Source organism: Photinus pyralis, unplaced genomic scaffold (assembly GCF_008802855.1).
Source record: "Photinus pyralis isolate 1611_PpyrPB1 unplaced genomic scaffold, Ppyr1.3 Ppyr1.4_LG1, whole genome shotgun sequence".
NCBI classification, from domain to species: Eukaryota; Metazoa; Arthropoda; class Insecta; order Coleoptera; family Lampyridae; genus Photinus; species Photinus pyralis.
This window is the reverse complement of record NW_022170249.1, coordinates 6,104,395-6,126,799: the sequence shown is the minus strand read 5'-3', so window position 1 is coordinate 6,126,799 and position 22,405 is coordinate 6,104,395. Positions and strand designations below refer to the sequence as shown.

Below are 22,405 nucleotides of genomic sequence, written 5' to 3'. Positions count from 1 at the left end.
TTCGTTTTCGCAGATCAATGCAAAATAAAGTGGGTTTTAATTGGTAGTTGATTAGTTAGGTTGCGACGTAATAATAGCATAGGTAATTGGCTTGTTTATAATGGAAGTGGGTATTTAGAGGAAATTTTTGAACTTGAATTGGATTTGTGTCGGGGAATTTAAGGGGACACTTGTAGTTTGGGGGTACACATTTTAATCCTAAGTAAGAGAATGTTTGTTTAATCTGAGAAAAAAGAAACGAATGGAAAAGAAGGACGCAAAGGGAAGAGGAGCTTTTTGGTCACGTACCAACAAAAGCGTTTAACAACTAGGATCTTACAGAAAGGAGAGAATTATGTACAGTGCCTAAGATCTAAAATTCAAAACCTAATGTTCTGGTTCGATGAAACTTTAATAAATACTCTTTAGTTGATTGAATATATTAAAAAAGACAAAAGCGGTCGAGTTCCATTTTTCCTTACATTTTGTGAGATTAAGTGCAAATAAAATTTCGAATCACTGAACCAAATAACCAACATCTTTTGTTTGGATCTAATGTTCATCAATGAATAAAATACAATACAGACATTTTTATACAATTGTTTCTGATAGGTCGATTTCTTCAGGAATGTTACTTTAAGAAAAATTCATTATGCAAAATTCCTAAACATGAGCGATCATTTTTAATCCTAGCACACCCTAAGCGGGAGTATTGTGCAACTCAATAACGTCAAAAAGTCTACGTACATCCGTCCGCCCGGTCGTTCTCGCACGATAAATCAAAAAGGCGTTGATATATAAATATACACTAACAGATCATACCTTATGGAATAAGTGATTGAATTTTGGCCTTCCTGGGTTAACCCCCTTAAATAGGGCCGCACCAATCGGAATTTTAAATGTGTAAAAAATATCAAGGATCTGAAGAGTCTTCCCAAACAAATATTGGTTTTTAGTGTATGACCTTTTGTTCTCCTGTTACTCCTCACAGGTTTAGTATCAAATTACCTCATTTTTCATTTCTGAGTTCATTATGTGATAAACCACTAACTCGAGAATTACTGAATATGCAACTTTGGATGCCTAGGAAGGTGATCAACGGCCATCTGGGATTGGTAGTAAAAAAGACATTAACCAATAAAAACTTAGACATCGCCATTTTGGGAAATAATCCGCAATTGCCGACGTTAGGCGTCAGGGCTAGTTTAATTAGTGATCTGTGGTTGCGAACCCTTTTCGGATATTTTCTCTAGAAGAACAAAACTGTGAGTAACTGTATGTAATGGTTCATTTGCATTTAATTACATCGTGTCATTGTAACATGAAAAATATCTGTATAATTTCACGCAAGTTGTGTGTTAATGCGGTCCCTTAATCAATAACGACCAAAGCAGTTTCATGTTCAAATCACGATTAATTTTACTTGATTTTTACCCAAAGTTCATTTTGAGTGTAAATTTGAGGATTTACAGCTTGCCCATTGTCTGCTGGGTGTTAGGAAAATAATTGAGGTCAGAATTAAATCATTCTTCTTTGCCGGGGTTGTAAAAAAAGGTAAAATTGAAGAGCTAGCTAGATTTGTAGTGTTCTGTCTATGGCCCTTTTTGGTTTGGGATCAATACACACAGTAATATCTTACTATTTGGATAAAAATTTAAATGAAAATTCTATTTGTCTATTTTCGAGTGCTTCTTTGGCTCCCTAGCGGTAATTGTATGAAAGTATAAAATTAATTTCTGATTTGGAATATCTTTTACCAATACACTTATACCTGGATTTGAATATTTTGAATTTTCTGACTGGTGTCATTGGAACCACGTAGAAGTAGTATCAATCTAGAAGTTTTATAATCTTAATAATATAACCTTGTTAGAGGAAAAAGCACACCCGCATAGCCGTGACCCTTACACGAGTACCTACGCTAAATCCAAACACTCAACTTTAAACTGAAGGAAATAAAAGTCTCTTTTGAGCTTCAACAAAAGAAACTTTTAATACTAAATTAAATTGAATTCTATAGTAAACAAGATTTAAAATTACAATTGGATCTTCTTAAATAAACGAAAAAAAAGTTATTAAATCAAGTTTAAAATGAAGGTGGGTAATGGAAATTCGCTTTCTAAGGATGTAGAGATGCAGATTTGAGTTTGTATACACGAACTAGTTACTTAGAACTTAGGCATTTCCATTACATACGGGGAGATCAACTTTGTGAGGCGAAGTTTGTATGCATTCGGTCTCTATAAATAATTTATTATCTTTTAAATTGGCAATTCCATTTTTCTCGATTTCGCTTGTTGCCGGTAGTTTAAAACGGATCCGGTGCATTTTAGTCGATGCAATGCTCTCATGTGAACGCAGATGGTGCAATTAGGCGAACGGGAATTAAAAAACTTAGCTTTTAATGAAACAGATAATAACAGTTTTTGCTAACACTTAAAGGACTGCCGTAGAATACATTTTTAATATTTTTCGCGCAGGTGCAACTGGTTGTATGCATTATTTGTTAAATTTTATTTTCACGTGCAACATGCTTCTGGGTAAATGGAATCCTCCAAACGTTATGTTCAATTCAATTATGTTTAGTCGTCGCACAAATGTTTCAGATTCGAGTGAACTTTGTATGGCTGGCAGCGTAGTGCACTCAAGACGAAACCAAAAATTCATAAAGCACAGTACGAAAGAAAGATTGCCGTATCGCAAGGCAAATCATTTATACAGTCATTTTTCACAAAGGAAACTATTCTGTACCAGAAGGTTCTATGTGTGGATTTACCAATGCGTCCCTATATTGCCTATTTGTTCCATCTTAGTTTTAAATTTGCTGTTTAAGGACAATTGACAATGGAACACACGTTCCTTTCCAACCTTGTGCCCAACCGATAGTTGACTAAATTCATTGAGTTGAACGAAGTTCAGCTATCACTATCAGATCACTTTCTGAAGGAAATATTTAACATCTTCAGCCACGACTACGAGGTCACTTTCTGTTGATTGGAAAAGATATTATTACCATGAACCGGAACTACAATTTCACCGGGTGTTCATTCAAGCGGGTAACTTCCATAAATGTACCGTGCGTTCATTAATTATGATATACTCGTAATTCCTCTAGAAAAACTGGTGCTTCGTACAAATTCAAGGCCCTAAACTTTTGCATTATTTTTCAAAAAGGTGAGGTGAGGGGGAGCTACTTGCTATAACCGCCGTTATACATTACTCTTACCTTTCGTGTGATTAATGCAAATATTTTTGACATCTCTTAAACATTCTCCATCGAGAGGTCTGCAGGAATGCATGTGTTTTACAACCACCCTATTTTGTTAAACTTTGCTTTATTGTATATTACGGTGGTAGCGTTTAGTAACTAAGCACGTATGAAACGTTTGTTTAGAATGACGAGATCTTTCAATATACCCACATAGCAGACCTATATACATTGCATATACCATGTACATTCCACGTGGGATATTGTATATCCATAGAATGTGGAAAAGTATGTCGCAAATGTCCGATGTATGTGCATGGGATATAAGTTTGGCAGACTTCACATAATACATAGTATATACGTTTTGGATGTCTTATGTATATGCATGTATATGCATCAGACATGCTATGTATATTGGTATACTGACAACTGGATATACCATGAATATTCCTGTAATATGCAAAAGATGTTTAATAGGATATTCTATGTATGTTGTATACATTCAGAATGGATGTTCTATAGAGATTCCTCTAACATTCGGGAAGTTTACTAGCGTCCATACCAGAGCTGGCCAGTATTCGATTTTGTAAATACTTTTTAGTACAAATCCTTTAAAGTATTCAAATACTTTGTAATTAAATACTTTTATGGAAGCAGTATTTCTATTTGTAACTCAAATACTTTCACAAATATTTAGTCAATTTCGAAAGAAAATTCAAAGGGCTGTAACTTTTGAACTAGTAGCCCAATCTTGGAACTGTTTGAAATTATTACTTTTACTCCCCTTAAATTTGTATATAACAATAGAAATATAAAAAAAGCTAACCCCATACAAAGTATAACTTGATTTTTTAAGTACTATGAAGACTTTTATCTACGAGTAGTATACTATTTTACATTTTTAATGTATTTGAGTCACAAGTATTCGAATACTTTTCAAAGTAAGTTAATGAAATACTTTTCAAAGTATTCGAATACTTTTTATAGTATTTGAATACCTTTGATAGTATTAGAATACTTTGAAAGTATTCGAATACATTCTAAAGTATTTGAATACTTTTCAATGTATCTGTATCTAGTATTCGGTTGTGCTAGACGTAGAAGTATTTAGTATTCAAATACCTTTGAGTTGTGTAAAGTATTTACTATTTAGTATTCAAATACTTTTTGAAAGTATTCTGCCCAGCTCTGGCTATACCTTCATAAATAAATTCTTTTCACGGAGTGGAGCTTTTTGTTTATTAAGTCTCTTAGTGTACAATCGAAAATGTGCTTAAGAAATTATTATTGTTTTATTTAACACTGTAGAATCTTGAGTCATTTTGATCGTGTTCTTGTTCAACACTATAATAGCGCGAGTTCATAACAAATAGGTTGCTAACATACCTGCCATTCTTGTCCTTATATTAATTCCCATCCAGTCTTTACATCTCACTAACACATATTTGCAACTTTAGATCATGTACACACGAAATAAAAATCATTACTTTCACTGTCCAAATTAGACAAACAAACTCATTAATAACTCGCGGAATAACACTCCCGATTTTAGAAAAATGAGCTGTATTTGCAATAGCACCTTACTATCTTCATCGCCGTAATTCACAGAAAATGAGACGCTAACGTTTGTAACGTCGGTAATACAGAACGCGCATGTATCAAATCCAAAACGCATATACATAACATATAATCATATGTATATACGTAGCACATCCAAAATGTATATTTATAGAATATCCTTACTGAACATAAAATACATATGCCTCTCCTATAATGAATATACATAGTATATACATAAGATGGACAGGATATTCCCTGTACATTATGGATTTAAAATGTATATACATAAGATATCGAATGCTATGTGGGTACAGTGTGTTCAAGATAATAGGATCGCGTCAATATCTTTTATTTGGCGAGATTCGACAAAAATGGTCAAATATAATTTTGCATGCGACATCCCGATCTATCCGATGGCATATTTAAATTTCCGGTATCACTTCCGGTTAAACTGGAAATTGTTGAAACTTTTTTTTTTCAAATTCAATACCTATGTTATTTTAGATATTTGGAAAGAGCAATCAATTTGCTGTACCTTAAAATAACATGGCATAAGATATGCATATGGTTGGTATACCAAAGCAATGGAGAAATTCGTGATTCAGTATTTAGAAAACTTATTGAAAATTTAAACTTTCTACATCCTCCAAGGAGTCAGTTTATTTTGAATTTAAAAAATATGGTTAACTTATTATACAGGAAACTAATGGTAAGGTTCTTTCACAAGGCTGCTCCAAATGATTGAAAACTACTGTCAATGCAAAATCCCATCTCTCGTATTTTTTTGATTTTTATGTTCCAACATGATTGCTCCAAATTACGTAATCCGACGGTAAGCTTCAGACATGCGACGATTGCAAGGTGATTCAATAAGTACATTTGCCAGTTTACAATGATACAGGATTTAATTTCGCGTGTTTTAAAACTCGTAAATGAACTTTATTTAAGGTCCCGCCGATGCCGTTTAAATCCTTGTGGGTAAAAATCTCCATTATTGTTCGTATTTAACGTAATAGTTTGTAAACCGCAAGTTATCCTTGGGAATGAATGTCACTACGAACTTTAATATGTTTACAAATTCCGCTGTTGTTATTACACGTAATCATCAAATTCTCTACCGTATCAGCAGGAAATTTTTCGCAAAGTAATACCAATCTCCGATTATTGGAGCTGTCCCTCCAATATATAAAACACCTTGCGATCAATTACAGGTGGTTGATTTAATTTTTGGGTCCGCTGTTTCCGTTCAACGCGCATTGTCTCTCGCGGTTCAACGTTTATTCTCCCACGACTCTGTTTTTTTATTCACACCCGTCTCGTGACAAACCCATATTCCACCAATCAAAACTAATTTTTCCGTCCAATCAGAACGCTTTACGTATATAAATTTACTCCGCCTAGAATGAAATTCCGCACTGGCATCTCCAGATTTTGTACGTATTTAAAAAGTCCGGATCGTACAGGACGATTGGCCTGCGTAAAATTAAAAAGGTTCAAGTCAAATTCGAATCAAATAAAATCCTTCCTTTTCAGTCGTTCTGTCGGTTCGAACCAGTTATTTTTCACAAAATGTGGTAACTATGCGGAAATAGCACCACAATTCGTACACAAAGCGAACCCTTCCTTGATTTGTGAATTCTTACATACTTAACATTTTGTATTATAGTTCCGTCCAATAAAATTTCATGCTCTACCACATGCCTTCATTTGGAAACCGCAAAGACACCCCTCTTGGAGGGTGTTGTGAGGAGGGTTCATATACAGAGCGTCACATCGAGATAGATTTCAGTTTGCTCATAAAAAATCTCGCATCAAGATTCAGCATTTCGAACAGTTTGATTGAACAGCACATATAATTTAGCTACCGTAAATATTACCCACCTCCATTTTTTTATTACAAAATTGCTGATGTACAACTTTACGTTGTTATTTCGTTACTTTGCGGCGCTACGCTCAAACTTGCGAATTCTTTGCATGTACAAAATTTACATTTCGACATAATTTAATATATGCACCCTTTGGCTACATCGATACCTGCTTTGATTATGGAATGTGCGTAAAGTAAGTGAAATAGGGGCGAGTTTTATGTGTGTAAATTTGTGATTATTTTCAGGCTAAAACACAGTTTCCGCATAAATCTTTCTCAAAATGAAATCCTCAAGTTTTGGGGGTATTTAACCTGAAAATTAGAGATAACTTTTGACGTAATTTATAAATACAGATTTAAACTCGTGAACTAGTTTCAAATGCGTGCATAAGATGAGGGTTGATTTCAAAGCTTTCATTAGATTAACGTGAAATAAATACGAGTGGGAGCGTTCAAAATGTGCTCATTCTCCATTTTTTTTGCATTTCATCACCACTAACTCAAACTATATTCTTTCAAAGTTTTGTAACTTGGCGTCACCAGCACGAGCTTTGTTTTTTTTTTCAGACATAGACGTGATATAGTAATTCACGAAGAAGAAATGGAGTTTCCCATTTTTACCACGCGACATTGAGCTTTAATTTTAAAGTTCCCAAACTAACCAATTTACTTTAAGGATGGGATAAATGGTAAACAGAGAATGACACTTTTCACATTTGTCTAAATTTATATACCCTTCTACTGACCACAACAGTTATAAATTAGAATGGCCGCCGGTAGGTACATCATTTGTCTTCCAAACTAACTTCGATCTTCAATCTCAATTTCTGGCTGGAAATTACTTTTTAATTTTGCAACTTCGTGCTTTCGGAGGGCCCTTCTCGTTAAAATAAGTGCTTTTTAATTCCTGACTTTGCTCAAATTGTGTTCGACTGTAATTAAATGCGAAGTGCCTTTAATTTGTCGATTGTTTGTCATACTAAATTGCAGCAAGTTAGGGTCGTTTATTTCCAATGTATGTAATCAATATTTAATTTAACGAGATAACGCAGTTTATTGTGTAAATTTTAGTTTCAAATTACTATTAGTTTGTTATAACGAGGAAAGTTTGGAATTGTCATTAACATAAAATATAATAACATGTTGCTTCTGCACAAGATAACGTTGCCAAATTTTAGACATGCATATTTGCCAAAATCTTGTGTCACCACCTGTGTAAACCGTATGCCCAAGTGGAAAGAGCAAACAATACATTACAATCACTTTAGATAAACAAATCATGAATGATCTCTGCTACTAAACTTTTATGTTTAGTACATACTACGAGCACATTATTCCGAAAGAGGAATTCACCATTTTAACATAAATGAATTGGGAATGAGTGTACGACATAGGATTTCAACTGTTTTTCACAACTTCAAACGTGGTTTTCAATGGATAAACAATAAACATTCAAGTTGGACTGTAGGTATACTTTACGAACGATCAACTACACCACCCACAAAACACCTGTCCAGCTAACTCAAACAAAACAAAATTTAAACTCTCACAATGTGTTTGAATAAACACACAATTAATTGATTTACCAAAATTTATTCCGAAACACATTCAATGAAAATTAAAACAAAATTCCTGGAAGAAAGAGAAGCTTACAAAGATTGCTTATACAAAGTGCCCCGCACACAGGCGTTCGACAAATAAAAAAAAGAAAGTCTTACAATTACTTACAGTTTTTTCCCTGTTACTGCTACTCCAAATATTCTGGTCGTGAATGGTTTGCGACCTTCAGGCGACACCAAAATACTTGTTGACGGCTTCTGAACTTCAATTTTTTTTAATAGACTGGACTTGCTCAAAAACACTTTCTTCAGCTACTCGGACAATAGAAACTGTTGCTTTCACTAAGCTTTGTTGACTCCCACTCGTACTAACTTTCTCTGAATACGGAACAAACCGTTTTAAAAAACATTTTCCACAAACTTTGCAACTTCACTGGCCATACCTTTTATTACGACTGCTTAACTTCTTTTACACACTTTATTTCGAAAATTCAATACGCCTGTAATTTATCGTAAACAAATCTACACGCTTTTTTTTTACCGTCGCGAACTAGCAACACCAGCCCCGATTTTACCTTGTCTCAGGTATTTAGGAGAACGGCACTTCCATCAAAGAATAATCTCCTTCCTCCGGTATTTACAAATAATTACAATTAGATGAGATAACGCCGGCTGCAAAGGAACGCATTCCCCCCATTAACTCAGAAAGTAATCCGTACCTCGTTGTCCACCTGCATCTCATCTTATCAGCACCAGAAAACATACGTTAATTAAATTACGTTTTTCACTACTAGCGTCTGATGACATGATTATTAACCTTTTTTCCACTTGTAAAGTAGGCTTTCTCGGCAATTGTTCAAAGTGGTTAATAATGTGGACATTATTAACTAGTAGCATTGAATAAAAACACTATAAGAAGCCTAACGCTTATGGAAGAAAGCGCGACAAATCTCACAAATCCCCTTGCACCCGCATTGGTTGTGACCGCCGAACTCTCTTTGCGGTAAATAGGAGGAAAGCAAATTCTCATTCTTCTCAGTTCAAGAATCGACTCTATTGACAGTGTTCCCATTATATTCTCAGTTCAAACTCTGTCGCGCTTTATTTCCACGGGGTTAGGCTTCTTATAGTGTTTTTATTCAATGCTAGTAGTCAATAATGAGAACTGTCACGCTGTCATTTTTAGAAAACACAACCCGAAATTTCGCTCAAAAAACGTTTACACAAGTTCTCTAAAATGAATAATTGCCACCATCCGCCATTTCCAGAGAAATTACATACCTAAAATTATCACATTTTGAAAAAATTCGAACGAAATTACTCTTTGAAAATATCTCAATGACAGATCAAAATACGGCCTGTTTGACTTGTACTTCCACACACTTGATTGATATGTTATATTAATAAACAAAAATTTCTGTCCAACCGTTCACTTTCTTATCAATATAATATGTTAATTTAGAGGACTTCAAGTGCTAGTAGTGAAAAAAATAGTATATATACCACGGTAGAGAAGTCTATTATTGCCTTCGCACCTTACACCCCTCGGCGCAAGCGCCTCGAGATGTAATCTTGGTGCTCAGGCAATAATACTGTACTTCTCTACCTTGATATATAAATGTACTATTATAACGTACGCAAATTTTGCCAGATGTCACTACACTTTAACACATTTTACAATTACAAACGATTCTGAAAGGAAACACAAATGCGGAAATGCAAACTCAAATGAAATAAACCAACTCCGTACTTATTCGTAAATACCCCCCAGTTTTACTCTTAATAAATTCCCGTCAAAAATTGAAGTTAAATAAAGAGAAATGTTAGTTCTGTGGGAGCGAATTAAAGTACCTTGGGTATATTGTAAATGAGATGGAGTCCAAGTTTACTCTGACAAAACCACTACGATCCTAAATATCCCTACTGAACAAAAGTCGATTTAAAGGTTGTTGGCACGCTAAGGATTTTGGGCCGTTGTAGATTGGTTGGTGATCAAATTTTTCAAATTGGTGGGTTGGGGACGTTGGAAGGTCAATTTTAGGGGCTGTATCCACTCTTCCTTTTATTTTTGATACAATTACCTGAGAGCCCTGCATATTCTATCCTTTGTTTCTGTTATTTTTTGGGTGGGTGACTATGTGTATGTACGCCTCAAAATGAATGAAGCGTGTTTGTGTATTGGTGCATGTTGGCAGACACATTACCTGCCCAAACTATTATCTTTCTTTATTCCGCTAGTGTTTTTATTCAATGCTTTAACGTAGTACTCGTTCCACGGGAGAGTCCTTGTTTTGCTACATTCTTGAGACTGAGAAGCGGGTGTGGATATTCTGTGGATTTCTATTTTCTACTCTTCTTGCTTCCTTTCATTTTCCCTCTTTAGTAGAATTGGGAGTCTCTCGGGGTGCAAGTCGTTGGTAGCTGTGCCTTCCTGCCGACCCTCCCTTTTTATTGTAGGCTAGGCAGATTCTTCAAGTTCAAGTTTCTAAATTTATCTGTTACATTTAGGTATCGTATATTTGTAATGTAATTCTCCATTTTTTGGGGTTCGTTGAGATTTGCTTTAATATATAAAAAGGAACCACAAATTGTTTATTGTTTCTAAAGCGATCAATTTCGGATTTAACCACCCATCATCAGGCTATGCTAAAAGTATATCACATGAATTTGATGAACACAGAATTAAAATTATTACCGTCAATTTAAATTATATAAATGCAGCGACATTGAGTTGAATAAAATTGGATAAAAAGTATTAAAATTACATAAACGAAGACAATTCCCGATGTAGGTACCTATTGTGTTCGTTTATGTAATTTTAATACTTTTTATCCAATTTTATTCAACTCAATGTCGCTGCATTTATATAATTTAAATTGACGGTAATAATTTTAATTCTGTGTTCATCAAATTCATGTGATATACTTTTAGCATAGCCTGATGATGGGTGGTTAAACCCGAAATCGATCGCTTTAGAAACAATAAACAATTTGTGGTTCCTTTTTATATATTAAAGCAAATAGGTATCGTATGTTTTGGCGGTACTGCAACCATTAAAAAAATACAGAAACTAATGTATAAATTAACTGAATCTTGATATCCAGAGAAATGAGGAATAATCAGCTCGAAGAGAAAGACAAATGTAAACTAATACGGTAACTTTCCTTTAGGAGATGCTAAATATAGATAAATTAATATGGCATCTGTCTACTACTGAAAAATAAACAGCTTTTTATTAAACTTACAACAATGATGTTTTTTGAGGTTAATAACGTTTCCTCTCCACGAATTGAGTTAACGATAGTGGTTGGTAACCACTGCAACTACACTTGGGTATTACCTGTTAGTTACGATTTCCATGGAAATTAAATTTTCTTTTAATGCCAACTTCAACCTTAATTACTTTTACTTGCGATATTTGTGGTAAAAAGTGTAGCAAAGCACGTAATAACGAATTCAGGATTATACTGTGTGTTAGGCAAGGACCTAACAATGCTTTCCGGGGTTTCAAAGACATAGAATATGTAAATAGGAATTAAGGAGTTAGAAATGCGGTTGACAGATTCAGATCCTTCTCCTAGATCCAGTAAAATAACCGTCAGCTGCTGTCAGATCAGGAGCTATCGAGACCTTCCCTCGTAAGAGAAATTACTGTACACCTTAACGACAAAGACTGTATTATTAAGTTATCAAAATCTTCCCCTGAAATTACGGGAAAAAGGCGCCGACTCTGCATATATAATCTTAAAAGCCGCGTTAGTAAATTCGTCCCGGCGAAAGCCTAGCAGGAGCAAATTCTTTATTTTAAATTCGGAAAAATTTCTTAATTAGAAGGTGCAAACCGTCAGTTTATTGGATAAACTAAATTAATTAATTCTATTTTCTTTTTAAGCTTGATTAAGGATAATATTTTTCTTTCGGATTTTCTAGGGATTTCTCCAACGAGATCTCATTAACAAACGTTATTTATTTTTGGAGAATTGTACATTTACAGTTAAGTTCGTGAAACACTCTCTACTGCTCCAATTAAACTGACTAATTGTTCCAGCATTCTTATAAAAAACGTTCTTTTTTATAACAAGCCTGAAACTAATACAAAATAAGGGTTAATTAATAATTAGAACAGAAAGAAGTGCCGATAAAGTTTGTTAGGTTAACGACGCCCTTTACTTTCAATTACGGACCAATGGAAGATAAAAGATGATTAATTTCGTCTTAATAAAAAAAGAACGGCCGTTCTCCCTCATCTACAATAACAATTAAAATATGAATAAAATTGAAAAATAACCATCGAGAAAATGAGTTCTATTGAGTGTGGAAGAAGTTTTAAATTGTGAAATGGTGGCGCTAATCTGGCTAAAACAAAATGAAAATTACAATGAAACGAAAAACCTCCTAGAAATTCATTAATCTTGCAATCCCCGGAGGTTTTAATAACGTTAGTTATCACGGAGGTCTTTCTTGTGTCACTTCTTGCAAACGGAGAAATTATTCTGTTCCACATGTAGACTGTGCCCCAAATCTGATCTTAAATTTAAAAAGTCACTACTCTCCTGTATTTACCGGTAACAACACAACGTAACGCAATGTACCGGGTTAACACAATTCGAGAAGTGGTGAACGGGAGCTTTTTGCCTATTGCACAAATGACCACAATAACCATTACAAGTTCGGACAATAAAAACTGCGCGCGTCTTGTGCATTGCCAGCGGTCGTAATTAACGATTCTACGACAAATAAAAGATACTATAAAAGGCGAATGAAATAAAAAAAAAGTAACGTAGAGGCGCCCGTTATTACACATTCTAATTTGAAAGTTTCGTTTGATGTTGTTCAGAAATAAACAAAACTGAGTGATAGTTTCAGCGTATTTGCGGTTGCCATTCTGAAGTTTCCATAAATTAAAAGACCGCAGGCATAATACGTTCTATTGCTTGCTACCAAATTTTGCTATAGATATTATACTTTTACACATCTACCTATGTACCTACCTTGCTATTTTTATGTTACTTTCTCGTTTTTTACATTGGCCTTTTGGGACAAAGACAGTATAAGAAGTTAAAAGTAGACTAACAGTATCTAATAATTTGTGTTTAGTGTGCAACCTTTCTTTTGAGGGAGAGTGGCATATCCCGAAATGTGTAGCTTTTACTTTGTTGAATAATTAAAAAAAAGAGTAGAATGTTTAAAGATTTTTGGCGTATTAATGTGATAGAGGTAATAGAGGACGCAGTATGACAAAGCCCATAGGACATAGATACACCAGGTGATTCTCAAAAGCGGCTCGCTGCTACAGTTTTTATACCTTTTAGGGTAAAAATATTAAATTTGGTGTACCGTTAGGGTTGTAAATCACCTTGAAGTACCAAATGTAGCATTTACTGGTCCGGAAAACCTGTAGTAACGCGGCACCAGTTCGTTTCAATGCTTGAAGGACCAGCGCTTACTGGCACCGGAACACTTATTGTAACGCGGCATCCATTTGTTGAAAGGCTGGAAGGACCAAATGTAGCATCCGGCTCGAAGGGCCAAATGTAGCGCTATCCGCTATCAAAGGACTAACTGCAGCGTTGTTAGTTTTAGCCACGCAGTTGATACTCTGCCCTACTTAGAACGTAATTTACGTATGTAGTCCCTACTATTTTTTTAATTTGTCTCTTGCATAAAATAAAATGAACCTCTGCGGTACTGGCAAAAATTTCAAGATGACCATCAATTTTTATTTTACACACGGCTAGCCCAGTAATACATTTTTTTTTTATATTTTGCGGAAGTTTGGCGCTCCTTATAAAATATGGAATTCAAAATCTATTACTCTGGTTTGATTGAATTCAATGAATGCACATGTGAACTTAGTTGTACCTGGATATAAAATATGAGTTTGATTCATTAAAAAAGTAAAAGAGAAAAATGCGCGATCACGTGTCCATGCCAAATTTCATCCTTATCGAAATATTAATTTATCTTTATCACATAATGAATTACCGGTGCCTTCTTCTGTACAACATATCTATACATATACCTCTGAATGCTAAACAAAATTTTAATCCAACCAAAGGAATGGTATTACTGAAATTAAATGCGATTTTTCCAATCAATGAAGCAAAATAACCAAAATCTTTTGTTTGGATTTGATTTTTATCAATAAATACAATACAAATCTTCCCATGCAAAGGGTTCTGAAGGTGGATTTCTTCAGGAATATCAAAATTACTTCAAACAAAATTAATATGTAAATTCCTGAAAATGACCAGCTCGTAGAAATGGTCTTACTATAAACTTGGCTAACCTCTCGTTATAACGCGCAATTAAAACTACAGGGAACTCGCAAGTTTTTCACGTTTTTTCACAACCCAATATTTAGTTCTCGTAACTCAATATAATTTTACCTTCACACATAAGCGAAATAAAAATTTCTAGTACACGAAATGATACCCGGTTGCTTTTATAACTTCACTGAAAATTTAATTTCAGCGCATTTAAAATGGTGAAAAATTCACAAACCATACTCGCCCTCGAAAACCAGCTTAAAATGGCTACTCTCCCACTTGGTACGGGTCAACTCTTCAAAAGACTAACCTCGTCTGCCGAAAAACCCCCATACAATCCGGTCTCTCTTCGCTTATCTCGCGCCGCACACTTTTATCGAAGACGTACTTTGTTATCGCCAGACATATTTTCGTTCATGTTCGCTATGAACCGGTACATGTGTAAATCTTCCGATGCTGAACAAAATACAAATTCGAAAATTTCATACGCCACAGAATGGCGCTACTTGGTTAAATCGGTCACCTTGAATCACTAGCCGATCTGATTCGTTTATCCCAACGAAATACGCACGTGTTAGGGGGCCATCTATCAAAACCCACGCCCGCTTCTAAAACTGCAACCCAGCGATTGTCACGAAGCCGCGTGATTATTCCGGGGCATAGTGATGTTGATGTTTTCACCACGAAATTCACATTAAGATCGTATTAACGCCTGTCAGACTGGTGCTGGTAATTTTCCCAGGCCATTAACTGGTCATGACGCATTAGAAATCCAGTGACTTTTGAAATATAGATCGCCAATGGCTTTGAAAATCGTCGAAACCAACCCTCTAATGGGATCAACATTCAACATGCATCTCATAATACTGCGCTACTGAGTTCAGTTAAAGCTGGACTGTGGTGCTAAGGGTCCCTGGTTCGAATCCGGGTTCGGGCGTGGATATTTGTAAATGTATAGTGGTGGGTTGGGTTGGTAGAGCAGCCTTGGCTGAAACCCCACCCACTCAAAAGTAAAGGCAAAAGATAAATTAAATAAATAAATAAAATTCGATTTTGCCCCATTAAAATTAAAATACATTATAAAAGGCTCACGAAACAACGATCAACCAGGGATGTGTAGTCTTTTCCAACATAGGAAAATAAGTCGACTGTGACGTTTTGGAGTTGAAAAATGGATGGCGGGTTCGAACTTCAGTGGTTCCTTCTGAGTGTGATGTGAGAAATGCTGCGCATTCCCTACTACTGCAGGCAACATTCTTCCCGTCATTAGATGTTCCTGGCCAAAATACAGCTTGCCTTGCTCTGCGGAGGGTTCGCTCTTGGCCTTGATGAGACCTGTGAAGCGTCTTCAGAAGGGCGGATCGGAGGGCCCTAGGAATCAAGATACGGCGGCCGCAAAGAATGAGGTCATCCATTAAGTGGCCCGTCCTCTTTGCTTTTATCCGAGAAGGCATGCTTGATGACTAGAATGGTTGTCCAAGCAGGAGTAATCGACGCTTCTTAATTGCCCAAACTACAGCCTGCATCTCTGTTTCACATTTCGTTTTCAAAAGTTAGCGAAGACGAGCGTTAAAACTGTATGGTCGTGCCCTTTATTGCATTATCGCAGACCTTTTGTGATTGACCCTATATTCCATGTAACAATGGGCATTACTGGACTACCAAATTTTATAATTTTAATCCGGTCAATTAAATAAGTATAAGTAGCGGTAGTTAATCAGACGTTTGGCAACAAACCTCGTCTGATTAGAATGTGTCAAATAATGGCCTGCTAACGTTCATGTACCGGGTGGTCATGAAAGCTGGTAGATCTCATAGGAAAATAGGTGCTTTGTAGCAGTTCTCAAAAGAACTTTTTTAACTGAAAGCTAAAAACTAAAAATAAATAACCAAAGAAAAAAACTACAAATGAAAAATCCAACGTCGCCGTCAACGTGTGGACGGCTTTTGCCCAACAGCAACCACTTTTCAGATGTTTTAAAATCGCTAATAAGTATATTGAAATGGTGAGGGGTTGCGTTAATTAATAACGTATCCCTTTTGCCACCTACGTTGAAATATAATAACATCGAGTATTTGCTTGTATTTATACTGAAAAGCTTTTAGGTAGAAAAAAATCGCTTTAGGCGATTATTTTTTATGAAACTCCATTTAAAAAATGTTAATTATTATGCTTTAGTATACTTATTGTTATACTGTACTAATTGGTTTCTTCTTTAAAGGTTTCAGTTTCGAACGCCAGAAAGGTGACATTGCTCTCAGTAGCGCGACCACTTTCCGGTGTCTTCCAATGCGAAGTTTCAGCAGATGCTCCCCTATTTCACACAGAAGTAAGAGCAGCTCCCATGACTGTCGTTGGTAAGTACAAGAATCATATCTCTGTAAGCGCTAATTAGAGACTAATTTCGTAAATAATTGGTTTTGTCAATTTTACGAGTAGATATTTAAAAAAAAATAGAAAAAAGGGGAAGAAAAAGCCACAACGTATTATGCGCGAATTTATATTTCATCATTTTAAAGCAGCAAATTTAAAGATTCGAGGACATCTACGCCATTTCTTTTATTCCCTTGTGATCCCTTTACCTAACAATGTTACAGCGGATCTGCATATTTTCTTACGCATTTTAAATAACGAAGTCAACATGAAATTTCAGTTCAAAAACTATTCCATAAAGCTTTTTATTTTTATTGAGCGGAAATGTATATCCTACTCGTATATCCTTAGATTATTAATATTATTGCCAATCTCAATTCGCCGAGTCGTGCCTTGAAAAGCTCTGCTTCGGATTAGTCATTTTCCAACGAACGAAATCAATAAGACCAATTAATTAAACTTCTACACAAAAAGTGGCTTCTCTACGATCTATAGATATATTACGAGCGTTTAGCTAATTAAGGCTTCCCTACTGCCTTTCGCAATATCGAGTAAGTACTTTTACAGAGATAAATTAACATTTTGTATTTTGCGGATTCCGGCAGATTTCCGCGATAGGAAATTGTGAATAGGAAAACGTTCGGGTGCGATCATTATCTCACCGAGTAGTTTTTCGAACAAAAAACTATATAATTTCACAGCACAAATTAATTATATTAATTTAGATTAGTCAATAATATCACATACATACTAAGTAAAGGGTAACGAAGCTTCAAGACTCCTATCTTATGGCTTCACGACTGTTAATTTTTCCGCCGTTATTCACCTTTGTGAAAATTAGTTCCCTTGTTTTGAGTGGGTAATCCTAGTTCCTAATTAAATTAGAAAGTCGGCATTTTTCTGAAAAAATTCATGCTTTCAATTCAGAAATTCGGTTAAGAATTTAATTTTGAGGAATATGGGAATGATATGTCCCCATGATTTGCCTCCTGGGATGTAAGGCATACGAAATACGTCCAGCGAATAACTCATTATAATGTTGAAAGGTTTCGAGTGATATTCTAAAGTAAATTTCAAAATAATGATAGAACAAACTGCAACTCATTACTCTCATTGTAAATATTGGCACCATTTTAGTATATTGCAGCTCTTGTATTTACTTACATTAAACTTTTCCCTCGAGACAGTTGAGTGTTGAGCTAATGGGACGCATATTGTCATTCCATTGAGATAATAGATGTAAGGGCACTCTGCAGAATAAAGCTCTTCTCTGTTTCATAAGTGAATGTAAAAAGCAATTACTTGCCAATTTTGTTATAACATTCCAGTACCTATTACTGTAAGGGATTACTTTGTAGATGTATCGAGTGCATTTTCGTTTGCGTCTTGTTCATGATACACGTTAGAACAATTAGGGGGTACCGGCATCAATTAGATTAATAATTCATCTCTTTCGACAGGCGAAAAATCATCATAAAAAAATCACCTTCATGGCCCCTTATCTAGACTGTTATTTTATTGCGCGTGAAGCGAAACCTCGGTAGTTATGTGGACTATATTTGTAACTGCTTAAAGGTAAGAATTCTATTTTGGGGGCGCAACACATTTTTCATACATAATAAATACGTGGTACATTCCCATATTCAAAGATTTACACAACCCTTAACCCGCAGCAAAGTTTGAATTCAACCAAAGGAATGCTATCACTGAAATAAAATGAAATTTCCAAAGTTCTTCGTCTAGATCAGATTTTTATCGATAAATGTGATACAAATCTGATTCATGTAGTTAATTTTCACAGGTCGGTTCCTTTAGGAAAATCATGATTACGTTTGTGACGGTAAACGTCGTCGTTTGAGCAATTTGGTGTGTTGTATTTTTGGGAATTTTAGTTCACTTATTATCATTAATCTTTCAGTTTTGGTTGTAACATTTCAACTTTCCATTTCACTCTTCTTTTCTCCATTGTGTTTGCACAGTGTAACCTTGTTGATAAAATTGGATAAAATAAAAACGGATGAAACGCGTGACCCTCACCATCCATCCATAGCTGTGTGAGACACTCCGCCTACGCAAGTTGGTCAAGAGCCATCAGTCTGAGTTACTCACAGAGTGATTCTGCTCCTTCACGATGATGCTCATCGTCAAGATGACAGAAATTGTGCTGGTCAAGTTTATTTGAGGGAGAAGCGTAAGTATCCACCCTAGAACACGAGTACGTCACTCACCCTACCACATTCATGTGTTTCGTTTGCTAAAAACATCTCAAAGGGAACTGAATGACCCTCCTATGGAAATTCTGGAAACTTTTCTTTCAAATTAAGTCCGTTTTCCTTTGCGTTTTATGAATATTGATCAACGTTCCACCTCGCATCGGCACTGAAAAGAAGAAAATAAATTTATAATTAATATTGCCCTTATTTTGTAGATCTCTCTTCGAAAAAACACTTCCGTCGTTCTGGGACAATTACAGCCGAATAGAACATTGCGGAATTTGATTTGTGTGCATATCAACTTGTTAAGTGCAAGGGAAAAGACGCATCCTTAAAACAGCCATCAAAAGCATAATTTAAAGCTGTAAATTAAACTTTCAAATCTTCTAACTAAGAGTCCTGATGGGACTTACATATTTATCTTATAAAAAAATGTGAGTATATAAATAAACCACTTTTGTCGGTGCTTAAAGCTTCAGAAGTTGAGACCGTTGCAACAGGAAGGATTTGGTAATGAACTTTAAACTCGGCATTGTCGCTAAACATATGTGGTGATCCAAGCTGAGAACATTAACGACCTCCAAGATAACTAACAGTAATATTAAGCGCTTTTGTTAACGTTGTTGGCAGTATTTATCACCTTAGTAAATGGTATACAGAGCTTAAAATTTCACAGCTTTATGCGTACTGATACCGCACGCTTTTCGGTTGTTTTTTTTTCTCGTTGAAATTTGCAATTCTAATTCAGTATGTAGGTATTAAAAGAATATCTTATTTAAAAATTTTGAGCGCTTTACTTGGCAAAATGAAAAAAAAAGTACTCGCATAGCGGTTTGTTAATACATTTGCAATGCAAATTCATTGACGCCTTTAAAGGGCATTTGTGTAATGTCTATCTACATAAAAACTTTATATTGACAATTCAACTCATGTATAAAAAATCGCATAAGCCGCAGTGAAATTGTCACTTTGACAGCGGCAAAAGTTACCTGCAACTTTTCCAGCGACAAATGCACTAGTGGTTTTTTCACTTATTCATTTTCGAACCAATTATCACATTATCCTTTCCCATATGACTAGTTTGACGTCTGTCAATAATTGATTAGTTGGTGAATTTCTTGTTCGTTAAATTGTCCTGCCGAATTACACTCGAGGTTTGTATTTAAACGAGTAAATTTGGGTTGTGGCAATTCAAATTGTTTCCTTTTAGCAATTGGACTCGAAAAACTGTCAACCTAAAAATGCTCCACCTGCGGTGTCGCATTTTTATTAGTTGACAGTTTTTCTCGTCTAATTGCTAGGCAACGGATTTTCATTACCTAAACAACCCAAATTTACTCGGTAAAATACAAACCTCTTGTGCAATTATAAGTGAAAATTATTTAAATGTCACTTTTATTCGCAAAAATATAAGACAGTAATTGTCTGATGGTATATTTTAAAACAAAGCGGAATCGACTTAAAATAGTGTCTATAGTTCGAGATATTTTGTATCAATTAATAATTATTAAACGTTATTGCTGCTAGTGAATAACTATAAGTTCTACTCTTCGGAGTTCAGATCTCCAGAAGAATAATAACGGTACTGGTATCGGTTCCGGTTATCATAACTTCATGAATAACATTTCCGGTTTCAAGCGAAGGCCTATAAACACAATCGGTTCTTATTTCGGTTCCAACCCTTGGTACTCGTGTCGATAAAGTTTCCCTTATCAACTTTAACGAGTGATGGCCGAGTCCGATTTTTTGAAATTATACTCCAATTTTACTCGCTCGTTGTCCATAAATACAGTGAATCACCGTTAGAAAACACTACGTAGAGGACATACGGTACATAGTTTGTTGTATTTACCTAAGCCCTGCAGTCAAGTGTATCTTCCAAAAAAGTAGTCGCTCAAATTTGAAAACTTTAGATTACACACAATGTGAATCATATCATTTGAATTTGCAGTAATTGTTGATTTTATTTAGAATTCTTTATTTCATTATGTGTAATTTTGGTTAGATAATCGCCTTTTAATTTGTTTATTTTATTGTTGAGATATAATTGCTGTTCTGTTAAAGTTGTCTCACGTGATCTCCGGTCATTGCGATAAGAGCGTTATCGCTGCGTGGGCTAATTAAGTTTGTTACATAAGCAGTTTCTCGCCGATGCAATAATTTTGAAAAGAAGGAGTAAATTGTTCGGAAAGCTGAAAAGAATCATGATTTTTTTGGTGGTGTATCGCAATAAGAGGTGTTTGATGGTATTTTGTTGCAAGACGTTCAGTCTCGGTGATAATAAAGGTGTTAGATTAAAATCGGTTGTGCTCTCAGAGAGTTTATCTAATACGTCGTTCAAAGTGAAAGTTTAAAAAATGTTATTCGGGATGTTGCCGTTCGAGCGTTTATCGCTTATGTGAAGTACTTTTTTATTTTTATTTAAAACGCATTTTACAAATAATGTGAAGCCTTTCTCAGTACCCGTTACAACTTACATCAGTAATTCAAACAAACCCAGTTCCATCTAAATCGAGATTCAAGCGCACTGAAAGTAGAGAAGTGAAGTTCCAGAAGCAACATCAATTGGTTTTGTGTTTGTGCGTGTTTTTGGAAAGTCGCATTTATTGTGGATTATTAACACGTTATAGTAAATAAGTTTTCTTTAATTAATTGTTTCAATCGATCGCTTGTGTGTGGTACTTTGTTCATAAACCCTGTGTGCTTCTCTTTCTTTCAGCTTATTGAATGATTTTGTCTAATAAATTTGTTTCATCTGTAAATGTTCTATATTGTGTTCAAGCGAGCCCAAATTGGAACCTAGATAAGAGTTGACAAGGCCCTCAGTGCCGCCTGACTGTCACTGCATATGCATATATGCTTATTATGGTATCCTCATTCGGAACAAAGATCACAAAACCTTCCCCATAAATTTCATTTATAATACAAGGTATAAATAATCAATGGCGACATGTTTCGGCAAATGCCATCATCAGGCCCTAGAATGTAATGCTTTAACAAATTTGAGTTCACCTGTAGCGACGAAACTTACGACATAAAGATCGACCGAAAACAATACATGGTCGAATTCCATAAAATTTAAAGGTACGAAAAACCCTGAGGGGGAAAAAAGTCCTAGACCATTAACTTGTCTAGGACTTTTTTCCCCCTCAGGGTTTTTTGTACCTTTAAATTAAAGATAGTCCTTCACCTGGCCAAAAACCTCTTACTCGTCCCCTGTAAACCCAAAGTTCTGGTATTAGGCTAGGCATACCATAATAATTTTTGTTTTATTTACCTTTCTTTATATTGCTGCGGTAACACGCATAATTTTAAATTTGCAGACGATTTTTTAAATAGTTTTGAGAAGGACTTGTTTCACAGCAGAAGGTTTCGT

General features: G+C 35.2%; 1 protein-coding gene across 1 annotated transcript in view; it reads left to right on the top strand.

Moving 5' to 3' along the window:
• Positions 1–20,730, top strand: part of LOC116168683 — a 74,688-nt gene extending 53,958 nt beyond the window's left edge. Inside the window, exons 3-4 of the mRNA XM_031484663.1 lie at positions 16,665–16,800; positions 20,591–20,730. Coding sequence (XP_031340523.1) covers positions 16,665–16,800; positions 20,591–20,730 — 276 coding nt within the window. The remainder of the gene's footprint in view (positions 1–16,664; positions 16,801–20,590) is intronic.
• The last annotated feature ends 1,675 nt before the right edge of the window (positions 20,731–22,405 follow it).